Raw genomic sequence first — 24419 nt, 5'->3', positions numbered from 1 at the left:
CTGCGTTGCTGTGAAGTGAAACAAGAATCGGTGTTAATTGTCCGTTGGTGTGCAGCGCCTCGTTTGTATTTGTGCAACAAGAATCGGTGTTAATTGTCCGTTGGTGTGCAGCGCCTCGCTTGTGTTTGTGCAACAGAGATCGGTGTTAATTGTCCGCTGGTGTACAGTGCCAAAAACTTGTTTGAAAAATATATTTGTTTTAATCCGGCTCGAAGGACCATGAATATATCTCGTACGGTCGACGAATCAGTTGCGGACGATGCGTCGATCGTTGAGAATATGAACAGGAAAGAAAACGAAGTGTATTAGTAAATCAAATTAAAATCTTGGTTTTTTATTGAATTAATTTGTAATTACCAAAAATTACTTACATTTATGGTATGTGGTGATGCTTGTTGTGGTGGCCGGTGGAAAAACGTCTTGGTTCGCTTCGCTCTCTAAAAAAAAGTAGTTCAGCCTCACTAGCAGAATCGCTTGCTAAGTGGGAGTTTTTAACGAAACCATTGCCAGTTGAGTGAAAGCTATTAACAGTTGAGTGAAAGCTGTTAACAGCTAACTGGCAATGGTTTGTTATATACTCACTAGGGGGTGGTAAAAAGAAATTAGGCGCTGGCCTAAACAACTCTTCATATCTTCGCAGAATAGAAGATAATGATAAGCAATTCACTGAAATGGCAGAATTGCAAAATACCACAAGCCGAAACTTTTCCAACAACGCCAAGGAATTTCGAAACATATTTTGTGAATATTTCAATAGTGACGGTTCATTGGAACATTAACTTTATAAACAAAATGTATACAAAATCATCATTAAAAATACATACATACCTATTTTGTACATTAAAAAGATTGTATTATTTACTCACTTCTTCAATAACATCTCCTTCATTCTCCTCAATTTCTATTGACGTATGCCCGCTTACTTGCACCTCATGATCTTCCAAAAACGAGAGATCATCAAAATACCATACGTCGGTATGTGTATGTCCTCCACACAAGCGCCAGATATTTCACTTTTCTTTTTCTTATTAATGGCCTGATCACACGTAACGAGTAGAACGGTGAGACAGTAACTCGGCCGAGTGCTCGTTTCGTTTAAACAGTAAGGCGAGTAATGAACCGAGTCAGTGGGCGAGTATAGTGGCGAGAGAGTCACTAGAATCACATTTTGTTTACTAGGCCGAGTGCTTCTTTTTTCTTCACTCTTTTGCCCCTTCTGACTAATCACTGACTCGCTCGTTGCATGTGAACACGCGTTCGGTCTTCATTCGCCACTCGGTCGATTTTTATGTTGTGTATTTTATTGCATTTTGCATTGTGAAAGAATCGAAATGGCAAATAAATGGAATTTTGATACAAGTGTTAAATTTATTCAAAATTATAAATTGCACCAATGCTTGTGGAATTTTTCATCTGCGGATTATAAAAACAAACACAAACGTGAGGCTGCACTTTTTGCCATAGTCCAAGAAATGAATATAACAGACTTTGGAGTGACAGAGGCGAAGAACAAAATAAAAAATTTAAGATCAACCTACAGCCAGGAGAAAAAAAAATTGAAGATTCTAAAAAATCAGGAGCTGGACTCACCAACGTCTACAAATCAAACATAAAGTGGCTACACGAAATGGAAGATGTGTTCGCAAACGAACTAAAAAGACAAACGTTTGAAAATGTAAGTTTATTAAATATTTCTTTATTAAATATTTCTTTATTAAATATTTCTTTATTAAATATTTCTTTATTAATCTTAACTAATCATCCTGTTTTGCCATGGTACTGCACCCTCATTGGAGAAATATTCCGTATATTTTTCACGCCAATCCCTAGCTGCCTTTCCAGCGTAGTTGGTGTTGTGATCGGTAATACTGGGCAGCCCTTGAACAAGTTCTCTTCGCCAAGCTCCTGGAACTATTACACCAGAGTTGATATCCTCTTCATCAACACAACCACTTGGGAAATATGTAGTTGAGCTTTTAGTTCTGAGCCAATTACGCAGAGCACATGCAGCACGAACTATTTTGTCAGTTGTTTTGACATCCGTTGGAATAGGTGTATGAAAAATTCTGAATTTGCTCGCTGGAATTCCAAACGCATTTTCGACTATTCTTCGTGCTCTAGATAAACGATAGTTGAAAATTTTTGGTGCTGTTGTGAGATTTGGTCCACCGTATAGTTTCAATAAATAACACTTCCATGCAAAAGCGTCATCGCCCACTAAAAATCCACCTTTGGGTAACATATTGTTTTCAAGGGCTTGGCGCAATGCACTTTGATTGAAGATTCCTGCATCCGCATTTCTTCCATTTGCTCCAATATTTAAACAGCGAAAACAATAATCATGGTCCACGACAGCCATTAAGACAACACTATTGGTGCCCTTATAATTAAAATATTCACTTCCACAATTTGGGGGTGCAGAAATAACAATATGTTTGCCATCAATAGCGCCATGGCATCCGCGAAAATTCCACCTGATTTTAAATCCGTTTTCAATTTTTTTCCATTCATCATCGTCCGGTACCTGAAATAATATTTAATAATATAAATTTAATATTTCAATTTACAGATTCCTGCATCGTCTTCAACTATTGAAGTTGAAACTGAGCAATGCCCAGCTTCAACACAACAAAGTAGCTCTAATGTCGCTTCAACAAATAAGGCGGTTCCTACTTCTATGCGTGGAAAAAAAAGGTGCCGAGACATCGTACAAGCCATTAATTCTTTAAGCACATTGAATGAATCAATAAACCAAAAAGAAGAAGAGTGCTCGTTTGATGTGTTTGGCAAAAATGTGGCAGTACAATTGAAAAATCTTTCTTTTGAAAATGCATTAATAGCACAACAGAAAATACAATGCATTTTAAGTGAAATCGGAATAAAAGATTATAGAGAGAAGTCCAGAAGTACAACATCGTTTTCCAATTACAGCTATGATTCATTCTCCAATCCTCCATCAAACCAACCTAATTTTGATGAAGGTCATGACCCTTATTCATTTATAGTGGAAGGCACTGATACTACACCATCGGAAGTGGTGGTTACAAGCGATATAATTCCAGATAATACAGATAATATTGAATATGTTGCAATTGACTAACTTTTTCTAATAATTATTTTTTGCATTAAATAAAGGCTACGGAAGGCAAATTTTATTTTTCAATTACAAATTACCTTTAAGAATTCTTGTAAATAAAATGAAATAGCTTCCATAACTTCTGGTATTATTGCAGATATTGCTGAGCGGGAAATACGGTACATTGCCTGCAAATAGCGATAGCTCATTCCCGTTGCCAAATAAGTTAACGCTACTTGTAGTTTAACTCGTGCAGGAATAGCCTCTCGCATGACAGTATCTGTTTTTTGCATATTTGGAGTGATGTTTTCCAACAGGGTTTCGAAGGTTTCTATATTCATGCGCAAAAGCGCCCTGAATTCTTCAGGATCTTCTGATTCCAATTCTCTGAAGAGGGTATTTGTTGCACCAATAGCGGATCGCCTCATTATCCACGGTCTTGTCCACACTCTATTATTTTCTGCTTCCAATAAATCCCACAACTCTTTTATGAGATGCGGTAGAACTTCATTAAAAACTCTTTTAAAATGTCTTTTTCTACCAAACATTGTAAATAAAACTTTGCAAAACTTCACTGTCTAACTAGATGAACAAAATACGTGTAAACCTCTACTCGCCAACGCAACTCTCTCGACCGAGTATCATACTCGGCCAGAATACTGTCTCGCCACTGTACTCGTTACGTGTAACAAGGCCATAAGTTCGCGGCGGTAAGATGAACGAAATGAATTAATTTTGTATTTTGAATTTTCCAAGTTAGCGTTACCATCAATTTCTTTTAATTTTGATAGAAGCACTTCATACGCTGCATTCTTTTTGTTTTTGTTCTTATAGCACTCGCTTTTTATGTGCCACAGTTCTTGAAAACTTCGTTCATGCGAGTTAATTATTACCAGAAGTAAAAATGAGTCAAAAGAATATATTTTGAGCTGCACTGAAATGTGTACTCTTTATTTATACTCTTAAGACTGACTTATTACATCGTTCTTACTTCTATTTATACTAACTAGTATATTTACTTATTACTAAATAGTTGATAGTTTGTCTACATACAGATTAATTATTTGTTTAGGTTTGTTTACATATATATTGTTCGCTTAGATATAATTTCTTTGTTTTAAGATAAGGTTGTCGTGGTATTCAAACTCAATGTTGTTTTGTTACTTCCAACTCAAGGTTGTTTTGACGCATTCTATTTACTGAAACAAAAGATTGTTTTGTTGTTTGTTACTATTATAAGGAATACGTTCCTTAACTTGCGCGACACCATTCCTGCACACTGTCTTTCTGACTGAAAAAATACACTGCGTGCATCATGGAGCACACATGTGTGACCATGTAAAGGCCGCTTTTCTCCAAATATACTCATTTATTAAATTTGAAAAATCTTCACAATTATTATAATTATCTTTGTTAAAAAAACGCTTAATTATCCGTCACTGGAACTCGATGCGTGTGTGGGTTCCAGCGTCTGCAATGAGCGGATTAATCCTTCTTTTTCCGCAAACGAAATACATTGCAAAATACCACAAGCCGAAACTTTTCCAACAACGCCAAGGAATTTCGAAACATATTTTGTGAATATTTCAATAGTGACGGTTCATTGGAACATTAACTTTATAAACAAAATGTATACAAAATCATCATTAAAAATACATACATACCTATTTTGTACATTAAAAAGATTGTATTATTTACTCACTTCTTCAACAACATCTCCTTCATTCTCCTCAATTTCTATTGACGTATGCCCGCTTACTTGCACCTCCTGATCATCCAAAAACGAGAGATCATCAAAATACCATACGTCTGTATGTGTATGTCCTCCACACAAGCGCCAGATATTTCACTTTTCTTTTTCTTATTAATGGCCTGATCACACGTAACGAGTAGAACGGTGAGACAGTAACTCGGCCGAGTGCTCGTTTCGTTTAAACAGTAAAGTGCCCTGGAGACGATCAAATAATTGCGTCAAACAGTGCATATGTGTTAGTGATGTTCAATCGTGTGTTGCCCGCAAACGTTCAAATTAACACGTCAAACATCAGTTTATTTTTGATCTTGTAGCGAACGGTCGTCATGTCATCGTCGGATGATGATTATCTTTTATTGGCATGTGCTGCAATTCTTATGAAAAAAAAAATGAAAAATTTTATTATTTTAATTTATTTGATTTGTTTTGATTTTATTTTATTTTAGTTTATTTATTTTATTTTATTTATTTTATTTTATTTATTTTATTTTATTTGATTTTACTTTAATTATTTTATTATTTTAATTTATTTGATTTGATTTATTTTAAAATTTTACGCTTATTTCACTTAATTTTTTCTTCTTCACTTCACTCTTTTTCGCTTCACTTCACTTTTCCGCAAGTATGTATGTCCTCTTCGCTTGAAGTCTTCACTGCAAATGAGTCATGCTTGTCAAACATGAGTGGAGACGATCAAATTATCGTCCGTCAAATAGAAATATCAAAAATTTTTGATTTTCATCAAACAGAGCCGACAACAAGTCGGTGTAGCGTACGTGTAGCCGACGAGAGCCGACGACACCAACACAATTAAAGTGTTTGACGCAATTATTTGATCGTCTCCAGGGCACTTAAGGCGAGTAATGAACCGAGTCAGTGAGCGAGTATAGTGGCGAGAGAGTCACTAAAATCACATTTTGTTTACTAGGCCGAGTGCTTCTTTTTTTTTCACTCTTTTGCCCCTTCTGTGCTAATCACTGACTCGCTCGTTGCATGTGAACACGCGTTCGGACTTCATTCGCCACTGGGTCGATTTTTATGTTGTGTATTTTATTGAATTTTGCATTGTGAAAGAATCGAAATGGCAAATAAATGGAATTTTGATACAAGTGTTAAATTTATTCAAAATTATAAATTGCACCAATGCTTGTGGAATTTTTCATCTGCGGATTATAAAACAAACACAAACGTGAGGCTGCACTTTTTGCCATAGTCCAAGAAATGAATATAACAGACTTTGGAGTGACAGAGGCGAAGAACAAAATAAAAAATCTTTGTTAAAAAAACGCTTAATTATCCGTCACTGGAACTCGATGCGTTGAGTGTCGGTTCCAGCGTCTGCAATGAGCGGATTAATCCTTCTTTTTCCGCAAACGAAATACATTTTTCTCTGTTACCGAATATTTGGATTATTTTTGCAATATTTACTTCCGACGCTTGGAGGACATTTGTTCGCCCTACCACACCTCGGCTGGTTGACGGTTCGATACAATCTATTTAAATGCTTTAAGTAATGTTTTTATCAATTTAAAACTTATATTAACTCTCCTTATGAATTTGCACTCATTTTTTTAAATATACTTTAATTTTAAATACTTATACTTATATTTATATACTTACTAGCTGACCCGGCGAACTTCGCCCCGCCCAATTTTTATTTTTTTTTTGAAGTCATAGACTCGTATAACTTTACCACAAATAATATAAACACTTCAAACAACGCATTTTCATTTAATGTTTTTAATGTTTATAGCGCTATCTACTGTAACATACCGCACTTACTCAATACCGCTGTTAGCGCCACCAACTGGTGGATAGCTCTTTGCTAATAATACACAAATAATTTGCAATAAATAAATAATGCGACTATAAGGAGAGTTATAAACTATCCTATCTTTCAAGTTGGACCAAACTGCACACAGTGTTAAAAATTTCATTAAAATCGGTTCAGTAGTTTAGGAGTCCATCGCAAACAAACAACGTGACACGTGATTTTTATACTCTCGCAACAAAGTTGCTAAAGAGAGTATTATAGTTTTGTTCACATAACGGTTGTTTGTAAGTCCTAAAACTAAAAGAGTCAGATATAGGGTTATATATACCAAAGTGATCAGGGTGACGAGTAGAGTTGAAATCCGGATGTCTGTCTGTCCGTCCGTCCGTGCAAGCTGTAACTTGAGTAAAAATTGAGATATCATGATGAAACTTGGTACACGTATTTCTTGGCTCCATAAGAAGGTCAAGTTCGAAGATGGGCAAAATCGGTCCACTGCCACGCCCACAAAATGGCGGAAACCGAAAACCTATAAAATGTCATAACTAAAGGTTGGTACGCAGCTCTCAAGTAATTGCTCAAGAACAAAAATACATTATTTCTGAAGTAATTTTGACAGCTGGTTACGCATCGTGAATGATCTACATTAGAAGAGCAAGAGAGAATAAACAAAGTAAACAAACTTTGTGCGTATGTATGTATGTATGTATGTGTATGGTAACACAAATATTTTCATTGAGATTTAAGGAATGTTGTTGACGATTGGTTGGTTTTATACAACATTTCAAAATGGAACATACTTTATAATAATGATTTCAACTAATTTAGGATGAATTTGACGATTACTTCGAATTTCCTGCAAGAAACAATTGTTGATTTGATGTTTCTTCGCAAAACCAGGTTTGCCATATTCACATTTTATTGAAACAAAGAATTAAAAATTAGTACTAGCTTTCTTAAGAGCTGCGTACTAGCACAAGTAACTTTATCGCAGGAACGTTTCTGGACCGTTTCTTAAGCGTTTTTTTATATGAAGTTTTTACGTTTCTTGAGAGCTGCGTACTAAGCTTAAGCCATAAATAAAGATATTAAAGTGAAATTTGGCACAAAGGATCGCATTAGGGAGGGGCATATTTGGACGTAATTTTTTTTGGAAAAGTGGGCGTGGCCCCGCCCCCTACTAAGTTTTTTGTACATATCTCGGAAACTACTATAGCTATGTCAACCAAACTCTACAGAATCGTTTCCTTCAGGCATTTCCATATACAGTTCAAAAATGGAAGAAATCGGATAATAACCACGCCCACCTCCCATACAAAGGTTATGTTGAAAATCACTAAAAGTGCGTTAACCGTCTAACAAAAAACGTCAGAAACACTAAAAATTACGGAAATGGCAGAAGGAAGCTGCACCCAAGCTTTTTTTTTAAATTGAAAATGGGCGTGGCGTCGCCCACTTATGGACCAAAAACCATATCTCAGGAACTACTCGACCGATTTCAATGAAATTCGGTATATAATATTTTCTTAACACTCTGATGACATGTACGAAATATGGGTGAAATCGGTTCACAACCACGCCTTCTTCCAATATAACACTATTTTGAATTCCATATGATGCCTTCTCTGTATAATATACTCGTATACATTAGGAACCAATGATGATAGCGGAATAAACTTTACACAAATACGGTATTTGAGCTGAGGTATCCCTTGTGCTGATATCGAACACGAAGAACTCAGTGCCTAACCTAACCTAACCTAATTTTTCATTCAATTTAATTCTAATTAATTTTACAGCAAACTAAAAAAATATGTAAATGACGGATAATGAAATCTCGATTATCAGAGTATAAAATGTTCGGTGACACCCGAACTTAGCCCTTCCTTACTTGTTAATATTGTATACAGACCTTTACGCGGAATTCAAATGAAAATAATTACAAAACGAGAAAAAATAAACGGTGCATTGCTTAGTTGTAACAATACTCGTTATAGAAAATGTGGTTTAAAAAGGGGAAATGAGAAATTGATAAATGTGAAGATAATGGCAAAACGGACAATAAAAGAATGGTACTTTGTTTATAGCAGATACAGCCAAAAACGCTACTCCCTTCCTTCCTTTGACTTCCTTAGCGAGCAAAATGTGTTAAAAGTTGGACCCGTGGTAAAAACGCAGAAATCAGCCAAATAATAAAAATAATTTTTTACTGGTTACTGAAAGAAATTGCAGTAGAAATACTGATAACATCTTTTGAGTTGCATAACCAGCAAAATATTTACTGTTTACTGAAAATAGTTACTGTTAATGAAAATGTTGTGCACTATCATTAGGGAATTAAATCATGTATGTACTCAATAAATATTTTTAGTTTTGCTCTGTCTTCTTTTCCTTAGAAAAAAATACACATGAAACACTAAATGCAAAAGAGTCAGAACTCAAAACCAAAAAGATTCAAACAAAAATTATATGCAAATATTTATAATATTATGAACAGATTGAGATCACCAAAAAAGAAAGTCCTCCTTGCGTAAAATATAATCTTAAATCAAATTTTTATTTTGACTCTGATATATTAAACATAGGCTATGATTTAATACACAGAAAATCCCAAATGAAAATCTTGAGTTATGACTCTTTTCGTTTAGCGTGCGATACAACAAAATCATCACCTCATAACTGTAACTGTCGTACAATCTAAGCAATGCAATTATATGTAGAACAGTGATTCCCAAACGCACACTACCAAACTGTGTGCGTGTATTGTAGTATAAGAGAGCTTGGTGCTACACCCAAAAAAAATACAAAACTTTAGTATTAATTACTATAAAAAAAATTTGAAAGTGATTTGACAACTTTTACAAAATTGTGAAATTAATGAAATTCCTTATTAATTTTTTATCAATTACAAAAATAAAGACAATTCACGTGTCAAAAAGAAATTAAAATTCAAAAATTGTAAGCATTGAATTTATGTTGAAGTTTTCAGCTAAACGGCTGCATCAAAAAACTAAAAATCAATATTTTCATGGTTTTGAACCAACTTATCTAAATCTAGTTCGGAGCCGCAAAACTTTTTACGAAGTTACCAGTCACATGGCCATGCATAGATACAACCGAAAGCAAGTCCACTTTTGTATCGAAGTTTTCATCTACCGTTTTTACATAAATAATTAATTGGTTCACATCGGATATATCTGTACTCTCATCAATAGATATGGAAAAATACTTGCTTTCTTGCACCCTTCGCATAGTCATATTATAAATATGTCGGCCGTGTTAAAGTTATTGTTGTCCGTGTTAAAGTTATTGAACTGATAGCAGCGAAAACTTCTTGACCTAGAACATTGGAAAACCTTTTGACACATATCTTTAAAAAAAAACTCCGTCCTCGCATGGTCTTCACTGCTTTGGCAGCTCTAAAGCAACAGCAAAACTAGCCTTTCGTTGAACATAACGAACGCTTGAGTTTTCTCCCAATGAATCGTTAATGAATTGCTCATAAAACGGTTTTTTAGTTGGCATATAAATAATTCTCTAGAACTGCCTGTTACCGATTCATAAATAGAATTGAAACTGATTGTTCGGTTCCGGTATGATGATTAGAAATGATTGTACAGAAAAACACGATCAAGTCCAATGATGCACGAAAACTCAGATATCGATCAAGTGTGCGTTTGAATTGATTGTGATTGAACCAATCAGATCGAGAATTGCCCTGCGAATATGTATGTATGCATACATATTTGTGTGTTTTAACGGAAACATGTTGCGATGCATAAAATTAACCAAAACATTACTGCATATATTTCTAATTTTAATCACTTCTTCATTGAGATCCACAAAAACTTAAAATTAAAAAAGGTGTATTTTCTGGTTTCAATCTTAATCGCTAAAACTTTTATAAAATGAATTAAAAAAAAAATAAGCTTTCAACTGAACATGGTCCGAGCCTATTTCTTTTTTCAGTTATAATATTTCCAGCTAAGGAAAAAGAACGCTCAGCGGCTGCGCTGCTGGTAGGAATCGAATGAATTTGCAGTGCTATTTTTGTTAAAAATGGGTATTTCTTTTCATTATTTTGCCACCAGTCAATTAAATTAAAATGTTCATCCATTGCTACTTTTTCATTGCAGTACCTTTCAAATTCTTCCTCAGGCGTCTCTGTGGTTTGTGTGGAATTCCGTTTTATTAAATGCGGGAAAAAGAAAGTGTCGTTGGTTCTATTCCCTGCTGAAACTTGGCTATTGGTATCTAAGGTACTGTCTGAGTCAAATGAAAAATGCGTTGTCGATGAATCCGATAAAGGTGCATTTGGACATGCTGATTGATTTTCTGTCAATATGCAAGTATTGCAAAATAATTGTATGCCTTCTAAATCATTTGGCTGCATATTTAAAGCCGGGGGATATAAAAAATATGCAACTTTGTGCCATATACCGATGTTAGGGAGCCATATTTCATTAATATTATTTATTATATTTTCTTTTAATGTTAAAATTACCGGTATTTCATCGGTTGCCGGCTGACATAGATTTTTAATTGTTAAAATTCCTGGCAACACATAGCACAGTGAAGGTGCACTGCAAAGCTGCAGTTTTTTAAATACAATTTCAAAATTCTCACACACTTCCACTACCGCTTTAACAACAGTTATGTTGATATGTAACAATCGTAGGTTTTGTTCATTTTGCCTTAAAATGGTATTCATCTCTCCCCAATTGTCAATAATCGACTTGAGCATAAAATAATGAGAGTTCCAACGTGTTGGGTATTGGCTTTTTAGAGAAGTGGTCAGGAGATGCTGCAAATTTGATTTTTTAAAATATTTAACTATTTTTTTGCACGATTCCAACACTTCTGCGAGTTCTGTGGTGGCAGAGAACGACTTGTCCAACACATTGTTAAACAAATGGCTGCTACAATTTAGTCTAGAATTGTTTTCTAAGGCTTTTAAGATATTTGTTCCTCTATCCGTTACAAACTTAATTTTTTCAATATTCGAAATATCAAATTCATTGAATAAACTTTTAAGTTTTTTTAAGATGTCGCCTGTTGTCCTTTCGAAATCCATTGATTTCATTCCCAAAATTAGGTCAAAGAATTTGAAATCCTTTTGGTAATGGAATGTTACTCCTAAAAAGTTGCGCTTTACAAAGTTGTCCGGCCTTTAACTCTTCCTTCTTTTCATTGGCGCTTTACGTGAAATGGTTGTTGGATCCGGTAGCATGTCTTCCACGTCGACGTGCTCGCCATAAGCTGCACCGACTTAATAAAAAACTTTACTAGCTTAACAAACCCAGAACCGCGCACAGCTGAAAATGGCCGACAGTCTTCTGTAATCCATTTTGCGCATTTTTCAATGGTCTCAGTTTTGTCCAGCGGTGTGACAGTTTTTAAAAATTTGGATTGCTTTAAGTTTTTGCAGCAGCTGTGCCTATTTAAATTTGACATTTGACTTGTGCTGTACTTTAACACATTGCGACATGTGCGGCAGAAAACAAATTCTTTTAATATACTGTTGTCCGGTTTTAGTATTTCCGTAAGTATATTCCATATAAAGCTTCTTCCCTTGCACATTCCTTTTGCTATGTTGTCAGCAACACTCTTCGCCGATTCGCTCTCCATAATTATGCTATTTAATACTTATAATAATTATTATTATTATTTACGCCACCGATTATTGAGAACACTCTGCAACTCAACTTTTTAGTAAGTGCTGTATGTATTTGCTATCATAATATATATAGGGTGATTTTTTAAGAGCTTGATAACTTTTTTAAAAAAAAAAACGCATAAAATTTGCAAAATCTCATCGGTTCTTTATTTGAAACGTTAGATTGGTTCATGACATTTACTTTTTGAAGATAATTTCATTTAAATGTTGACCGCGGCTGCGTCTTAGGTGGTCCATTCGGAAAGTCCAATTTTGGGCAACTTTTTCGAGCATTTCGGCCGGAATAGCCCGAATTTCTTCGGAAATGTTGTCTTCCAAAGCTGGAATAGTTGCTGGCTTATTTCTGTAGACTTTAGACTTGACGTAGCCCCACAAAAAATAGTCTAAAGGCGTTAAATCGCATGATCTTGGTGGCCAACTTACGGGTCCATTTCTTGAGATGAATTGTTGTCCGAAGTTTTCCCTCAAAATGGCCATAGAATCGCGAGCTGTGTGGCATGTAGCGCCATCTTGTTGAAACCACATGTCAACCAAGTTCAGTTCTTCCATTTTTGGCAACAAAAAGTTTGTTAGCATCGAACGATAGCGATCGCCATTCACCGTAACGTTGCGTCCAACAGCATCTTTGAAAAAATACGGTCCAATGATTCCACCAGCGTACAAACCACACCAAACAGTGCATTTTTCGGGATGCATGGGCAGTTCTTGAACGGCTTTTGGTTGCTCTTCACCCCAAATGCGGCAATTTTGCTTATTTACGTAGCCATTCAACCAGAAATGAGCCTCATCGCTGAACAAAACACGCGCGCGAAACACATTTCGAACCAAACACTGATTTTTGGTAATAAAATTCAATGATTTGCAAGCGTTGCTCGTTAGTAAGTCTATTCATGATGAAATGTCAAAGCATACTGAGCATCTTTCTCTTTGACACCATGTCTGAAATCCCACGTGATCTGTCAAATACTAATGCATGAAAATCCTAACCTCAAAAAAATCACCCGTTACATATAATCATTTGCGTAGGTAGCTGATGTAGCGCACGTTTTGAGCTCTTGAACTCCTTAAATCTTTTACATATGTTGAATATATAAAAAGGATTAAGATCCTTTTTTACAAATGTATTTGTGGGAGAAGTAAGATAATTAACAAAGGATTAAGATCCTTTTTTACAAATATATTTCTGGGAAAATTGGAAAATTAAGATAATAACAAAGGATAAAGGTCATTTTTTTACAAATGTATTTCTGGGAAAAATAAGAATTCATATTTTTGTACTACTATATAATAATTGTGGCATAAATTTTATATATCAATTAAAATAATAAATTTAAAATGAGCAAAGATTCCATCGAACCATCCGGTATGACCAAACCGTATGAGTGTGATCGATCGGAATGCAAGCAGCGTTCTCGAACATTCTTTGCTGCTCACACAAGGCTTTCGATCGAGAAAAATCATGACGAAACAAGCAACAGTGATTGAAACTGATTGTTCGCTTTGAGCACGCTAGCTTACGATCATTCATTTTTGTTGAAGCAAAGTTTTCCGTCACAAAAAATCTGAGCCAATGATCGGGAATGATTGAAAAAATTGTGATCGTTGCAGCTCTCTGGTAGCAGTCAACAGTCGTTGATCAAGTGATTTTCAAATGGACATTCATTTTCCATAATGTATAGAGAGCGCTTGACTAATACGTGTGAGCGAATCTGTAAGAGAGCAATAAAGTCGGCCGCCCGCGGGCTAGGTAAAGCGCTTCACTGATGTAGAAGCATTGAGGAAAATAGTCCAATAAATATTTATTGCACCCTACACATATTTATGCAATATAAAAGGAGTGGAGGTTATATGCTAATTGTTTTATATTAGCTGATAAGCTGCTTTATCAGATTCGATTTACCCACGTTCGTCCGTCTGTTAAATAAAGTTTATTTTAATTTAATAAGAATTATAGGCTGGTTAGTGAACAACGCAGAATCGTGGGTCGTGTCAGCTGGGACGACCTATCTTATGGGCGCGCAATGAAACTGAACAGTGAAAAAACGCTACTCTGACGTGACGTTGACGTGAGAATCTGCGAGATTTGGATTTTTGCCGTCGCAAACGTCTCAGCTGATTGCTCTCTCACAACGCAGGGTTGCCAATATCAATATACTGGAGTAATTATCAACTTTTATAATTCAATCTGTTCAATGTGTTTCAATATGTTTGAAATTTTCTTAAAATAACTCAAAATCAGAGTCGAGTGCTATTATTTATAAATATATAAACTATTTTTAATAGTTTGTTTTCAGTTTATATATTTTATATTGTAAAAATTGTAATTGAAAACATAAATGTGCTCAAAACTATATACATATGCGTATTGGGCAATGGCAACATTGTTCAAATGTAAACAAGCGCCATTAAAACAAACGTTAAATCAAAGAGTTTGTTGGATTTTTAATTTGTGCGTATAAATAAAAAAATGGATGACGAAAAACTTATTAGTTTAGTGGAAAGTAGAAGTGAGTTGTACGATAAGAGCAATAAATTTTACAAGCTGCAATCCAGAAAGGATGGCGTGTGGAACGAAATTGGGAGGGAATTGAACGCAAGTGGTAAGTTGCTTTGTTATGTTATTGTTTATGTTGTTAATAATAAATAATTATATTTTTATAGGAGAAATGTGTCGCCGTAGATGGCTGACACTTAGGGACCGGTACGGGAGGGAAGCGCGGAAGGTTAACGCCCCCTCAGGCAGCGGGACTGAATTTCAAAGACAGTGGCATCTATTAGACTCAATGAAATTCCTCAAACCACATATTTTGCCGAGACCGTAAGTTTTAGTTTATTAAATGAATATACATACTTGTATTTGAAACAAAATCTTAAATTTACAGGATTAGATTTTCACACAATATTTGTGTAAACAATATTGCTACTGCTACGGGTCAATCAACAGACGAAACAGTGGTACAAGGAGATGCGCAGGAGGAATCACCACCATTATGGCCCTTGTCGCCAATAGGAATATCACCGCCGTCGCCATCGCCTCCTTTCCCCGTGGCGCAAAGTATACCATCCCCGAGTCCTTCGGCATCAACCTCGGTTCCCTCACCATCCTGCTATACGCAAGTTGCAAACAACAGGGGTAGAAAGCGAGGGTCATCTGGGCCAACTTCTAGCGAGATTGACCAGAAGATGATTGAAGCCATCGAGGTTTTCAAACATAAAATCGAATCTATTCAACCTACCCAGCAGACTCAACAACAACAGAGTACAAATCCAGCTGTAAAATCATTCACCTCATTAATGGCTTCTATTTTAAACAAAATGGACGAGGCAAAGCAAACGAGAGCTATGGAAAAGGCATTACAGGCTGTGTTTGATGTGCAGAATGAGTAAACATGAGAAAGAAAGATATATTTATTTTTAAATTATAATTTTATATTTATTTATGTGTTTATTGTCGTTATCCATTAGTCCATTAGTAAATAAGTTTAAACATTGTTATTAATGAAAAAATGAAAAAAATGAAATGAATTGTTATTAATTAAAAAAATGAATAAAATGAAATAAATAATCTCATAAAATTAAAAAAAGGTGATTATTTTTAATAAGGTTCTCCAGGAGCATATGGTCCTCCTGTGATAGAGTCTATATTGTTCTGGAATGGTACAGATCCTTCATTTATAAAATAGTTAGCAAGTCTTTCGCGTAAATTAAACGCACTTGAAGGACCTCTACGCACTGAAGTTCGCATCGTAAAGAATTGTTTTCATTTTCGCGGCGCCACTCACCGGCATGAACAACGTTATGTCCTTCAACTCGATCTACATAGTTCTCCGGACAATACCAGCGATTGTGATCATTCAACATTATAAAATTGTGTAAGGCTATGCAAGCCAACACAATTTTTTCACAATTTTCTGGATTACATTCAATCGTTGTTCTCAAAATTCTCCACCGAGCAGTCAATATACCAAAGGAATTTTCTATGACTCTACGAGCGCGTGACAATCGATAATTGAAAATACGTTTCGTGTGTGTTATATTAGCTCCAGGAAATGGGCGCATTAAATTATTTCGTAATGTGAATGCGGCATCTCCAACAAAAAAGTAAGGAAAAGGTTCCGGTGACACGTCAGACAGTGGCACAGGTGGTCGCAAAGGCAGAGTGTTTTGTATTAATGCATGGCCAAATGGAGTAAGTCGAAAGATTCCTGCATAAATAATAACAGAAATGCATTATATTATAATGTTAATCAATTTAATATACGGTACCTCCGTCACTTTGACTTCCATAGCTGCCAATACTAACTGCTGTGAACGTATATTTCGCATCACATACAGCCATCAAAACGATGCTAAAGAATTTTTTATAATTGTAAAACATCGAATTGGAATTGGCCGGGCACTTAATTGCAACGTGCTTACCATCAATTGCACCGACACAATTCGGAATGTTCCACATATTATAAAAATCTTTTGCAATGTCCTTGTATTGAGACTCTGTTGGCTCGCTTACATAAATTGGGGAAAGTAGCTGCCAGATTACTTCACACGTCTCTAATATGATTTCGCGTACTGTTGACTTTCCTAACTTATAGCTCCATGCAATGCTCTGCACCGACACGCCTTGTGACAAATAGCTAACAATTGTAAGTGAAGTACATATGTATATACATGCATACGTATATTAATTCGCAAAACACAACAAATCAACTTACAGTAATACCAACGAGAGCCTTTCTTCGGGTCCAATCCGCTGCCTTGGCTTCTTCAAGGATTTCGATATCAAATTCAGAAGCAAATTCTAAACGTCCGGCGGCATCCTTGTATGCAAAAAAAGTTGTTCTGGTTCCCTGTTTTTCATTACCAGAAAAGTTTTTATCTGGTAACCGCTAACGCCCCAGTTTTGATTGGTTGGGCGAATTTTGTACCTTCTCGTTCGTTTTTTGTTTTTATACTGTTTATATAAATTATATAAAGAGTACAATTCGTACAATTCTAAAAGCATTTGATCAATATTCTCCACTTCCATGTTGCTGCTTACACAATTTTTGTTGAATTGTATGAAATGTCAAACAAATGAAATGTACACAAAAGAGAACAGCTGATTTCTACGTTCTTGACACGTTCTCCACTGTGCAAATTAATAAATTGTTTTGGTTTGGGCCACTACGGGCAACCGCGGGCAACTGCCTCGTTTTCTTTATTATCTTTTTCTTAAATACAATATTTTGCTTAAGTCTAGATACAAATATTAATCTTACATTCTAGGAAGTACAATCTACAATCCACTTGAGATAGGACATATGTAGGACATATGTTTCAAGTGGAAAGATTCATCTTACAATTATATATTTATATTTTTGGACCACCTAAGGCGGACAGCATTAGCCAAGTACATATAATGTTTAAATACGGACCATATGGGTCATAAGTGTCATGTTACATATTTATGACAGATAAAGAATATGTTCATGTAATATGAACTGGTGGTATTAACTTGCACTCATTTTGCCGATAAGGAAGGAAAAGGAAGGAAGGAAGGAAGCGTTTTTGAGTGTTTCTACTATTATACTTCAAATTAAGAAGAATGAATAATTTGCAAACCTGTTACAGGGTATCAATAAGTCGGTTCGCCTGACTAAAAACTTTTTTACTATTGTCCATGTGCGCAATCAATGAACAAAACAGTTAATTCTAAAATAATTCGGTCGTAGGTTTGAGTAACATACACTCTAGTGAGTTTAAGTGATTTTAAAAATTTAAAGTACTACATTGCAAAAAATAAAAAATTAAATATAAATTTCAATAGTGATGATTGTAATAATGACCAAGATTTCGTTGGCGAACAAAATATTCCAAACGGTCGGAACTCACAAATAAGTCACAATATTATAAGATATGACAATTTAAGTGAAAGTTCAAGTACACCAGATTCGTTGATAAATGAAGAATTGGATGGTGTCAATAAGATTCTCTTTAGTGAGAAATTTTTCAAAATTGTGGAGACGGTGTGTTTAAAAAGATGCAAAATAGCACTATTTTATTTGTTATATATGTTTTTATTTAAAGCTTCACAATTTCATTAAAATGCAGATGAACAAAACTCCTCATCAAAGAAGAATGTGTGGCTTAATTGGTGGTTGTCAAGTGTGCGGAAAAAAATTAAAGGTTCGATTCGTATTAGTTCCAATTTTATAAAGCATTTGAAAAAGGAACACCCACAAAAATTTTGCGAGTTCAAGTCAATCAAAGATGAAAGAAAGCAGAGCGTAAGCCGCAAACGCTCTTTTAACCATGACATTTTGGATTTTATTTGCAACACAACGTCTCCCTTGTCCACAGTCAGTAACCAAAGTTTTAAAAAACTATTTCCTGGTAAAAGTCTTACTTTCGAGAGCCACACTAATATCGGTATTCTGCTTGAGACGATTGTCTCATGTCTCTAATTGTCACAATAGTAATTTACTAACAGAGTCACTAAATTAAGTTTGTGACAATTAGAGACATGAGACAATCGTCTCAAGCAGAATACCGATATTAATATGTTTTCGGTTAATAGTGATTTGTGGGCGATGCAGTGGTCCTATCACGCCCATCATCGAACTCGTATTTTTGAAATTATACTTCTTATACGACGCCGGAAAAGGTTGCGATAGATTCTGGTTGCGCAACCTTCCATATAAAAGTAACGCAAAGTTGCGCAACCTCGCTCCATCCATATGAATGTAACGCAACCTTGTCTGCGAAGATGTGCGAGCAGCAAGCGAAGCGGTGACAATCGGCGATCGTTTGTTCGTTTCTTTCGGCACAGCTCGGCCGACACAACAACACAACACAATGTTGCCATGCTTATGCTGTTGTTGTTTTTGTAGAACAATGTTTCAATTTTTGGTTGGTGACATATTCACATGTGTGCGCATATGTATGTTTGTATGCTTGTGCATTATTGAAGTTATAGTTCTTTTTCTTTCGTTTGCCTTTCTGCGAATTCTCAACTATTTTACGTATGTTTTGGTTGAAATACTCTGCGTTGGCCTTTCAGAATCACACAGAATCATTTCTGTGGTTTTTGAAACTGACCCACGAGGACGAGGTATATGGTTTTATCTGGGAGCGTGAGATTTAAGAAAATCGCTCGCTTACAAGGGATAAAACGACTTCTGAGTGGCGATTTTAATGAATAAATTCACAGAATCATTTCTGTGCTTTTGGAAATCAATACTAATAAATATTTTTTTCTTACTAATAGAAAATAAATTTATCACAGCAATATACATAAACATATACATAATATTGCTGTGATAAATTTAATTTCTATTAGTAAGCAAAAAATTAATAATAAATTTATTAAGACTATACTTCTCAGGGCATCACAACAATGTTATGTATATGTATATACACCCGCGGCCAAGCGTAACTTACCATTACGAAATTTCTAGCGAACACGTGTGTTCTATCACTCATTGTAACGGCACTTGTTGCGGTAATGGAATTTTTCCGTTAAGTTTTAACGAAGTGGTCATTGACTTACACAAATATAAAATATTAAAAAAAAAAATAAGTTGTGTCAAACATATGTAAATCAATCGTTAAGTCGGAAGGCATACAAAATGAGCCCCAAATACAAGCGACTGTCTCGCGATGAAAAAGTGGTTATTTCCACTTTGGCAGAACAAGGAGTTTCATGTAAAGAAATTTCTAGAAGAATCGGCTGTAGTCATCCCTCAGTGCTCAATTTATTAAAAAAAAGAATCAGGAGGACCGCTTGGAGACAAAGAAAAGGACAGGTCTGAGAAGGAAGACAACTGACAGCGTTATACATCTTAATATATAAAAATCACGTGTCACATTGTTTGTTTGCGATGGACTCTTAAACTACTGAACCGATTTTAATGAAATTTTTAACACTGTGGGCAGTTTGGTCCAACTTGAAAGATAGGATAGTTTATAACTCTCCTTATAGTCGCATTATTTATTTATTGCAAATTATTTGTTTATTATTAGCAAAGAGCTATCCACCAGTTGGTGGCGCTAAGAGCGGTATTGAGTGCGGTATGTTACAGTAGATGGCGCTACAAACATTAAAAACATTAAATGAAAATGCGTTGTTTGAAGTTTATATTATTTGTGGTAAAGTTATACGAGTCTATGACTTCCAAAAAAAAAATAAAAATTGGGCGGGGCGAAGTTCGCCGGGTCAGCTAGTCTTAATATATAAAAATCACGTGTCACATTGTTTGTTTGCGATGGACTCTTAAACTACTGAACCGATTTTAATGAAATTTTTAACACTGTGTGCAGTTTGGTCCAACTTGAAAGATAGGATAGTTTATAACTCTCCTTATAGTCGCATTATTTATTTATTGCAAATTATTTGTTTATTATTAGCAAAGAGCTATCCACCAGTTGGTGGCGCTAAGAGCGGTATTGAGTGCGGTATGTTACAGTAGATGGCGCTACAAACATTAAAAACATTAAATGAAAATGCGTTGTTTGAAGTTTATATTATTTGAGGTAAAGTTATACGAGTCTATGACTTCCAAAAAAAAATAAAAATTGGGCGGGGCGAAGTTCGCCGGGTCAGCTAGTTATTTATATATATATATTTATATATTCCCCGTATTCTATTAAATCCATAAAAAAAAGTTACCCAAAGAACGATAAAATTGAAAATAGTGAAAAAAATCAAGTGGTAAGTTACGCTTGGCCGCGGGTGTACATATTATGCATATGTATTGCTGTGATAAATTTATTGCGAAAGCAAATGTTCTACAAAGTATGTATATTTCTATACTTAAGGTTGGTACGCAGCTCTCAAGTAATTGCTCAAGAACAAAAATACATTATTTCTCAAGTAATGTTGACAGCTGGTTACGCATTGTGAATGATCCACATTAGAAGAGCAAGAGAGAATAAACAAAGTAAACAAACTTTGTGCGTATGTATGTATGTATGTATGTGTATGGTAACACAAATATTTTCATTGAGATTTAAGGAATGTTGTTGATGATTGGTTGGTTTTATACAACATTTCAAAATGGAATATACTTTATAATAATGATTTCAACTAATTTAGGATGAATTTGACGATTACTTCGAATTTCCCTCAAGAAACAATTGTTGATTTGATGTTTCTTCGCAAAACCAGGTTTGCCATACTCACATTTTATTGAAAAAAAGTATTAAAAATTAGTACTAGATTTCTTGAGAGCTGCGTACTAGCACAACTAACTTTATCGCAAGAACGTTTCCGGACCGTTTCTTAGGTGTTTTTTTATATGAAGTTTTTACGTTTCTTGAGAGCTGCGTACTAAGCTTTAAACAAAATTATTGGAACCCATCGTATGTTTCTTGCATTCATAACCACATCATACTTAAGTCAGCGCAACCTAATTGTCAATGGTGGTGTTGGTGGTAAGCGCTTGGAAGGTCAAGATGCTAACACAGGTCCCAGGTTCGAATCCCGACAGAATAAATTTTTAATTTTTTGCTTTTAACATCGTATACTATAAAAATAAATATTTTTCTTTATTTTAATTTCTATTAGTAAGAAAAATATTTATTTGTATAGTATACGATGTTAAAAGGCATACATCTTCTATCCTATCTTGTGTATCTGCACATGCTCATATGAGTGTATGTATACGCATGTGCGCGCATTGACTTGCATGTTCATACATTCATATATACATACTAGCTGACCCGGCGAACTTCGCCCCGCCCAATTTTTATGTTTTTTTGGAAGTCATAGACTCGTATAACTTTACCACAAATAATATAAACTTCAAACAACGCATTTTCATTTAATGTTTTTAATGTTTGTAGCGCCATCTACTGTAACATACCGCACTCAATACCGCTCTTAGCGCCACCAACTGGTGGATAGCTCTTTGCTAATAATAAACAAATAATTTTCAATAAATAAATAATGCGACTATAAGGAGAGTTATAAACTATCCTATCTTTCAAGTTGGACCAAACTGCACACAGTGTTGAAAATTTCATTAAAATCGGTTCAGTAGTTTAAAAGTCCATCGAAAACAAACATCGTGACACGTGATTTTTATATATTAAGATATGTACATATATTTGCATACATTGCCGAACAAATAAATCACAAGCATACAAACATACATATGCGTACACATATGAATATGTCACCAACAAAAAATTGATCTTCACAAGTCAATCCGGCAGCCAAATTGGCGAAGAACAAAAGAGAGATGATTACGCTGCATATTCTCTTCCGCAACGAAGAGACGGAACTACTTTCTGAGTCAAAATTCATTCATTTAGACTTTGCTTTATTCTTCATTTTATGTGCATAATAAATTTATAAAATGTGAATTTAAGTTTTCTAGTTTTCTTTCATACAAAATGATATGCATTTCTGAATATCACTAAGAAGTATAACTTCATCCGCGCGTAGGGACTCCACGCACCTTTTTTTTTTGTACGGAGAAATCCGCTTACCAAGTTTCATCAAGATATGTATGTAAATTTTTACTTGCACGTACGGACAGACAGTTACCCGGATTTCAACTTTTCTCATTATCCTGATCATTTATATATACACTGCGCATCATCAGGTTAGCACATACCCTCGTGTAAGTGGTTTAGGTTGGAAACATAAAGCGCTAATGTTTTTAAAATTAATAAAAATTATTTTTGTTTATGGCCCATTCAATTCTGAGTTAAATAAAACAAAAAAGCTGGTTTTTTATTTTTGTAATATATTTTTTTGTTTTTTTTCGAAAAATAACATAAAAGTTAACAATTCTAATTTGTTCATCAGGTTAGCAAACATCATTTTTTTTCATTGTTGAAAAGTTTTTTAACCATGAAATTTTTATACAAAAATTAATAATGTGTCGATCCTCTCTTGTTGAGAATTACCTCATAGATTCGATTGGGAAGCGATTCATATAATTTTCCAATATAATTAAGTGAAATGGTTGACCAAGCGTCCTTGATGCCTTCAATTAGCTTCTCTTTGTTGGAATATTGTTTCCCAGACTCGTAAACTTTACGAGCCAGCCATCCCCATACGTTTTCTATTATGTTGATGTCGGGTGAATAAGGCGGCCATTGCATTAGACGGACATTTTGGTCCTCAATCCATGACTTAACCACCCGGGCAGTGTGGATCGGGGCATTGTCGTGTTGGAAAGTCCAGTGCAGATCTCCGAACACGTTTTGGAAATGGGAAAAAGCTATTTCAAGTACGTTTTTGTAAGTGTTTGCATTCATATTTGTAGTTGAAAGCTGTAACTCGCACGTACCGTAATAGGAGATGGCGCCCCACATCATCACACCCCCCCACCCTACTATGAAGGCGATCCAACTGATGTTCTTCTTCGCGAAGATCATGGAAGTAGTAGTTGTATCCGTCCGGACCTTCCAAATTAATTTTTTTTTCATCCGAGAAGACAACGTAACGCCAATCAGAATTTCATGTCATGTGCTTCCTCGCAAAATTCAGTGCACTTCCTTTCCAGCAACGGTTAGAGGGGGGTTTTTTCTTTCATTTCAGTCTTTTTAAATGTGGAGCACTACGTATCACTCTTTGAATTGTAGATAAGCTTGCTTTAACATTAACATTTGCCCTAATCTTTGCGGTCGAGGCGTGAGAGTTTGGGGCTTCTCTCAAAATTGCTCTCTTAGCAGCAGCGGAAATCACTCTATTATTCCCTCCTTTTTTTTTGCCATAATTCAACTAATTGCTGAGGAATGCTGATATAACTTTACGACTTCTGCCCATTTTTTTGGATATTGAACTTATTGACAGCCCTACTTCCTTCTAAGCTTCAATTTTGGAACAGATAGCGATTTTGCTTTACCCATATTAAAGCTAATAGTTTACTTCAGCAGTATAAAAAAAATTGTTTGCAATACGCATTCAACTGTTGTAGATAAACTGAAAAGAATTTGCATGTGCTAACCTGATGACGCAAAAATACAACACACTTCTCCATCAAAAATAATACAAAATAGCAAAAACCAAATAACGGGATCTTTCTTTCACATGTTCTCTTTGCTAGTGATGGTGTATACGAAGATCAGAAAAATAGAGTAAAATAATTTTGCTGCATTTTAGCAAAAACAACTACAAGAGCAATTATATAAAATTTACCAGTATAGC

The 24419-nt window shown here is 35.1% G+C and overlaps 1 protein-coding gene, 1 long non-coding RNA gene and 1 pseudogene across 2 annotated transcripts; 2 read left to right on the top strand and 1 right to left on the bottom strand.

Annotated features, from left to right (window-relative positions):
- The first annotated feature begins 14709 nt into the window (after window positions 1-14709).
- Window positions 14710-15739, top strand: LOC125778079 (uncharacterized). Its single transcript, XM_049454366.1, has 3 exons — window positions 14710-14880; window positions 14942-15098; window positions 15163-15739. The coding sequence occupies exons 1-3, from the start codon at window positions 14748-14750 to the stop codon at window positions 15665-15667; spliced, it is 795 nt and encodes a 264-aa protein (XP_049310323.1). The 5' UTR covers window positions 14710-14747; the 3' UTR covers window positions 15668-15739.
- Window positions 15740-16391: 652 nt separating this feature from the next.
- On the bottom strand, window positions 16392-17097 carry LOC125778088 (uncharacterized). The gene is made up of 3 exons (XR_007422478.1): window positions 16993-17097; window positions 16547-16914; window positions 16392-16485 (listed from the first exon to the last, which is right to left on the bottom strand). It is a non-coding gene; the product is annotated as an uncharacterized LOC125778088 (long non-coding RNA).
- A 2219-nt stretch (window positions 17098-19316) lies between these two features.
- LOC125778539 (small nucleolar RNA U3) lies at window positions 19317-19446 on the top strand (annotated as a pseudogene).
- Window positions 19447-24419: the final 4973 nt, after the last annotated feature.

The sequence above is a fragment of the Bactrocera dorsalis genome, chromosome 4 (genome assembly GCF_023373825.1).
Source record: "Bactrocera dorsalis isolate Fly_Bdor chromosome 4, ASM2337382v1, whole genome shotgun sequence".
Classification (NCBI taxonomy): Eukaryota; Metazoa; Arthropoda; class Insecta; order Diptera; family Tephritidae; genus Bactrocera; species Bactrocera dorsalis.
The sequence above is the reverse complement of the archived record's forward strand: the minus strand, read 5'-3'. Positions and strand labels throughout refer to the sequence as shown.

Coding starts and splice junctions, on each gene's coding strand:
- LOC125778079 (XM_049454366.1), top strand. CDS start 14,748: ATGGATGACGAAAAACTTATTAGTTTAGTGGAAAGTAGAAGTGAGTTG. Junction 14,881..14,941: donor GAGGGAATTGAACGCAAGTG/GTAAGTTGCTTT, acceptor ATATTTTTATAG/GAGAAATGTGTCGCCGTAGA. Junction 15,099..15,162: donor CCACATATTTTGCCGAGACC/GTAAGTTTTAGT, acceptor TTAAATTTACAG/GATTAGATTTTCACACAATA.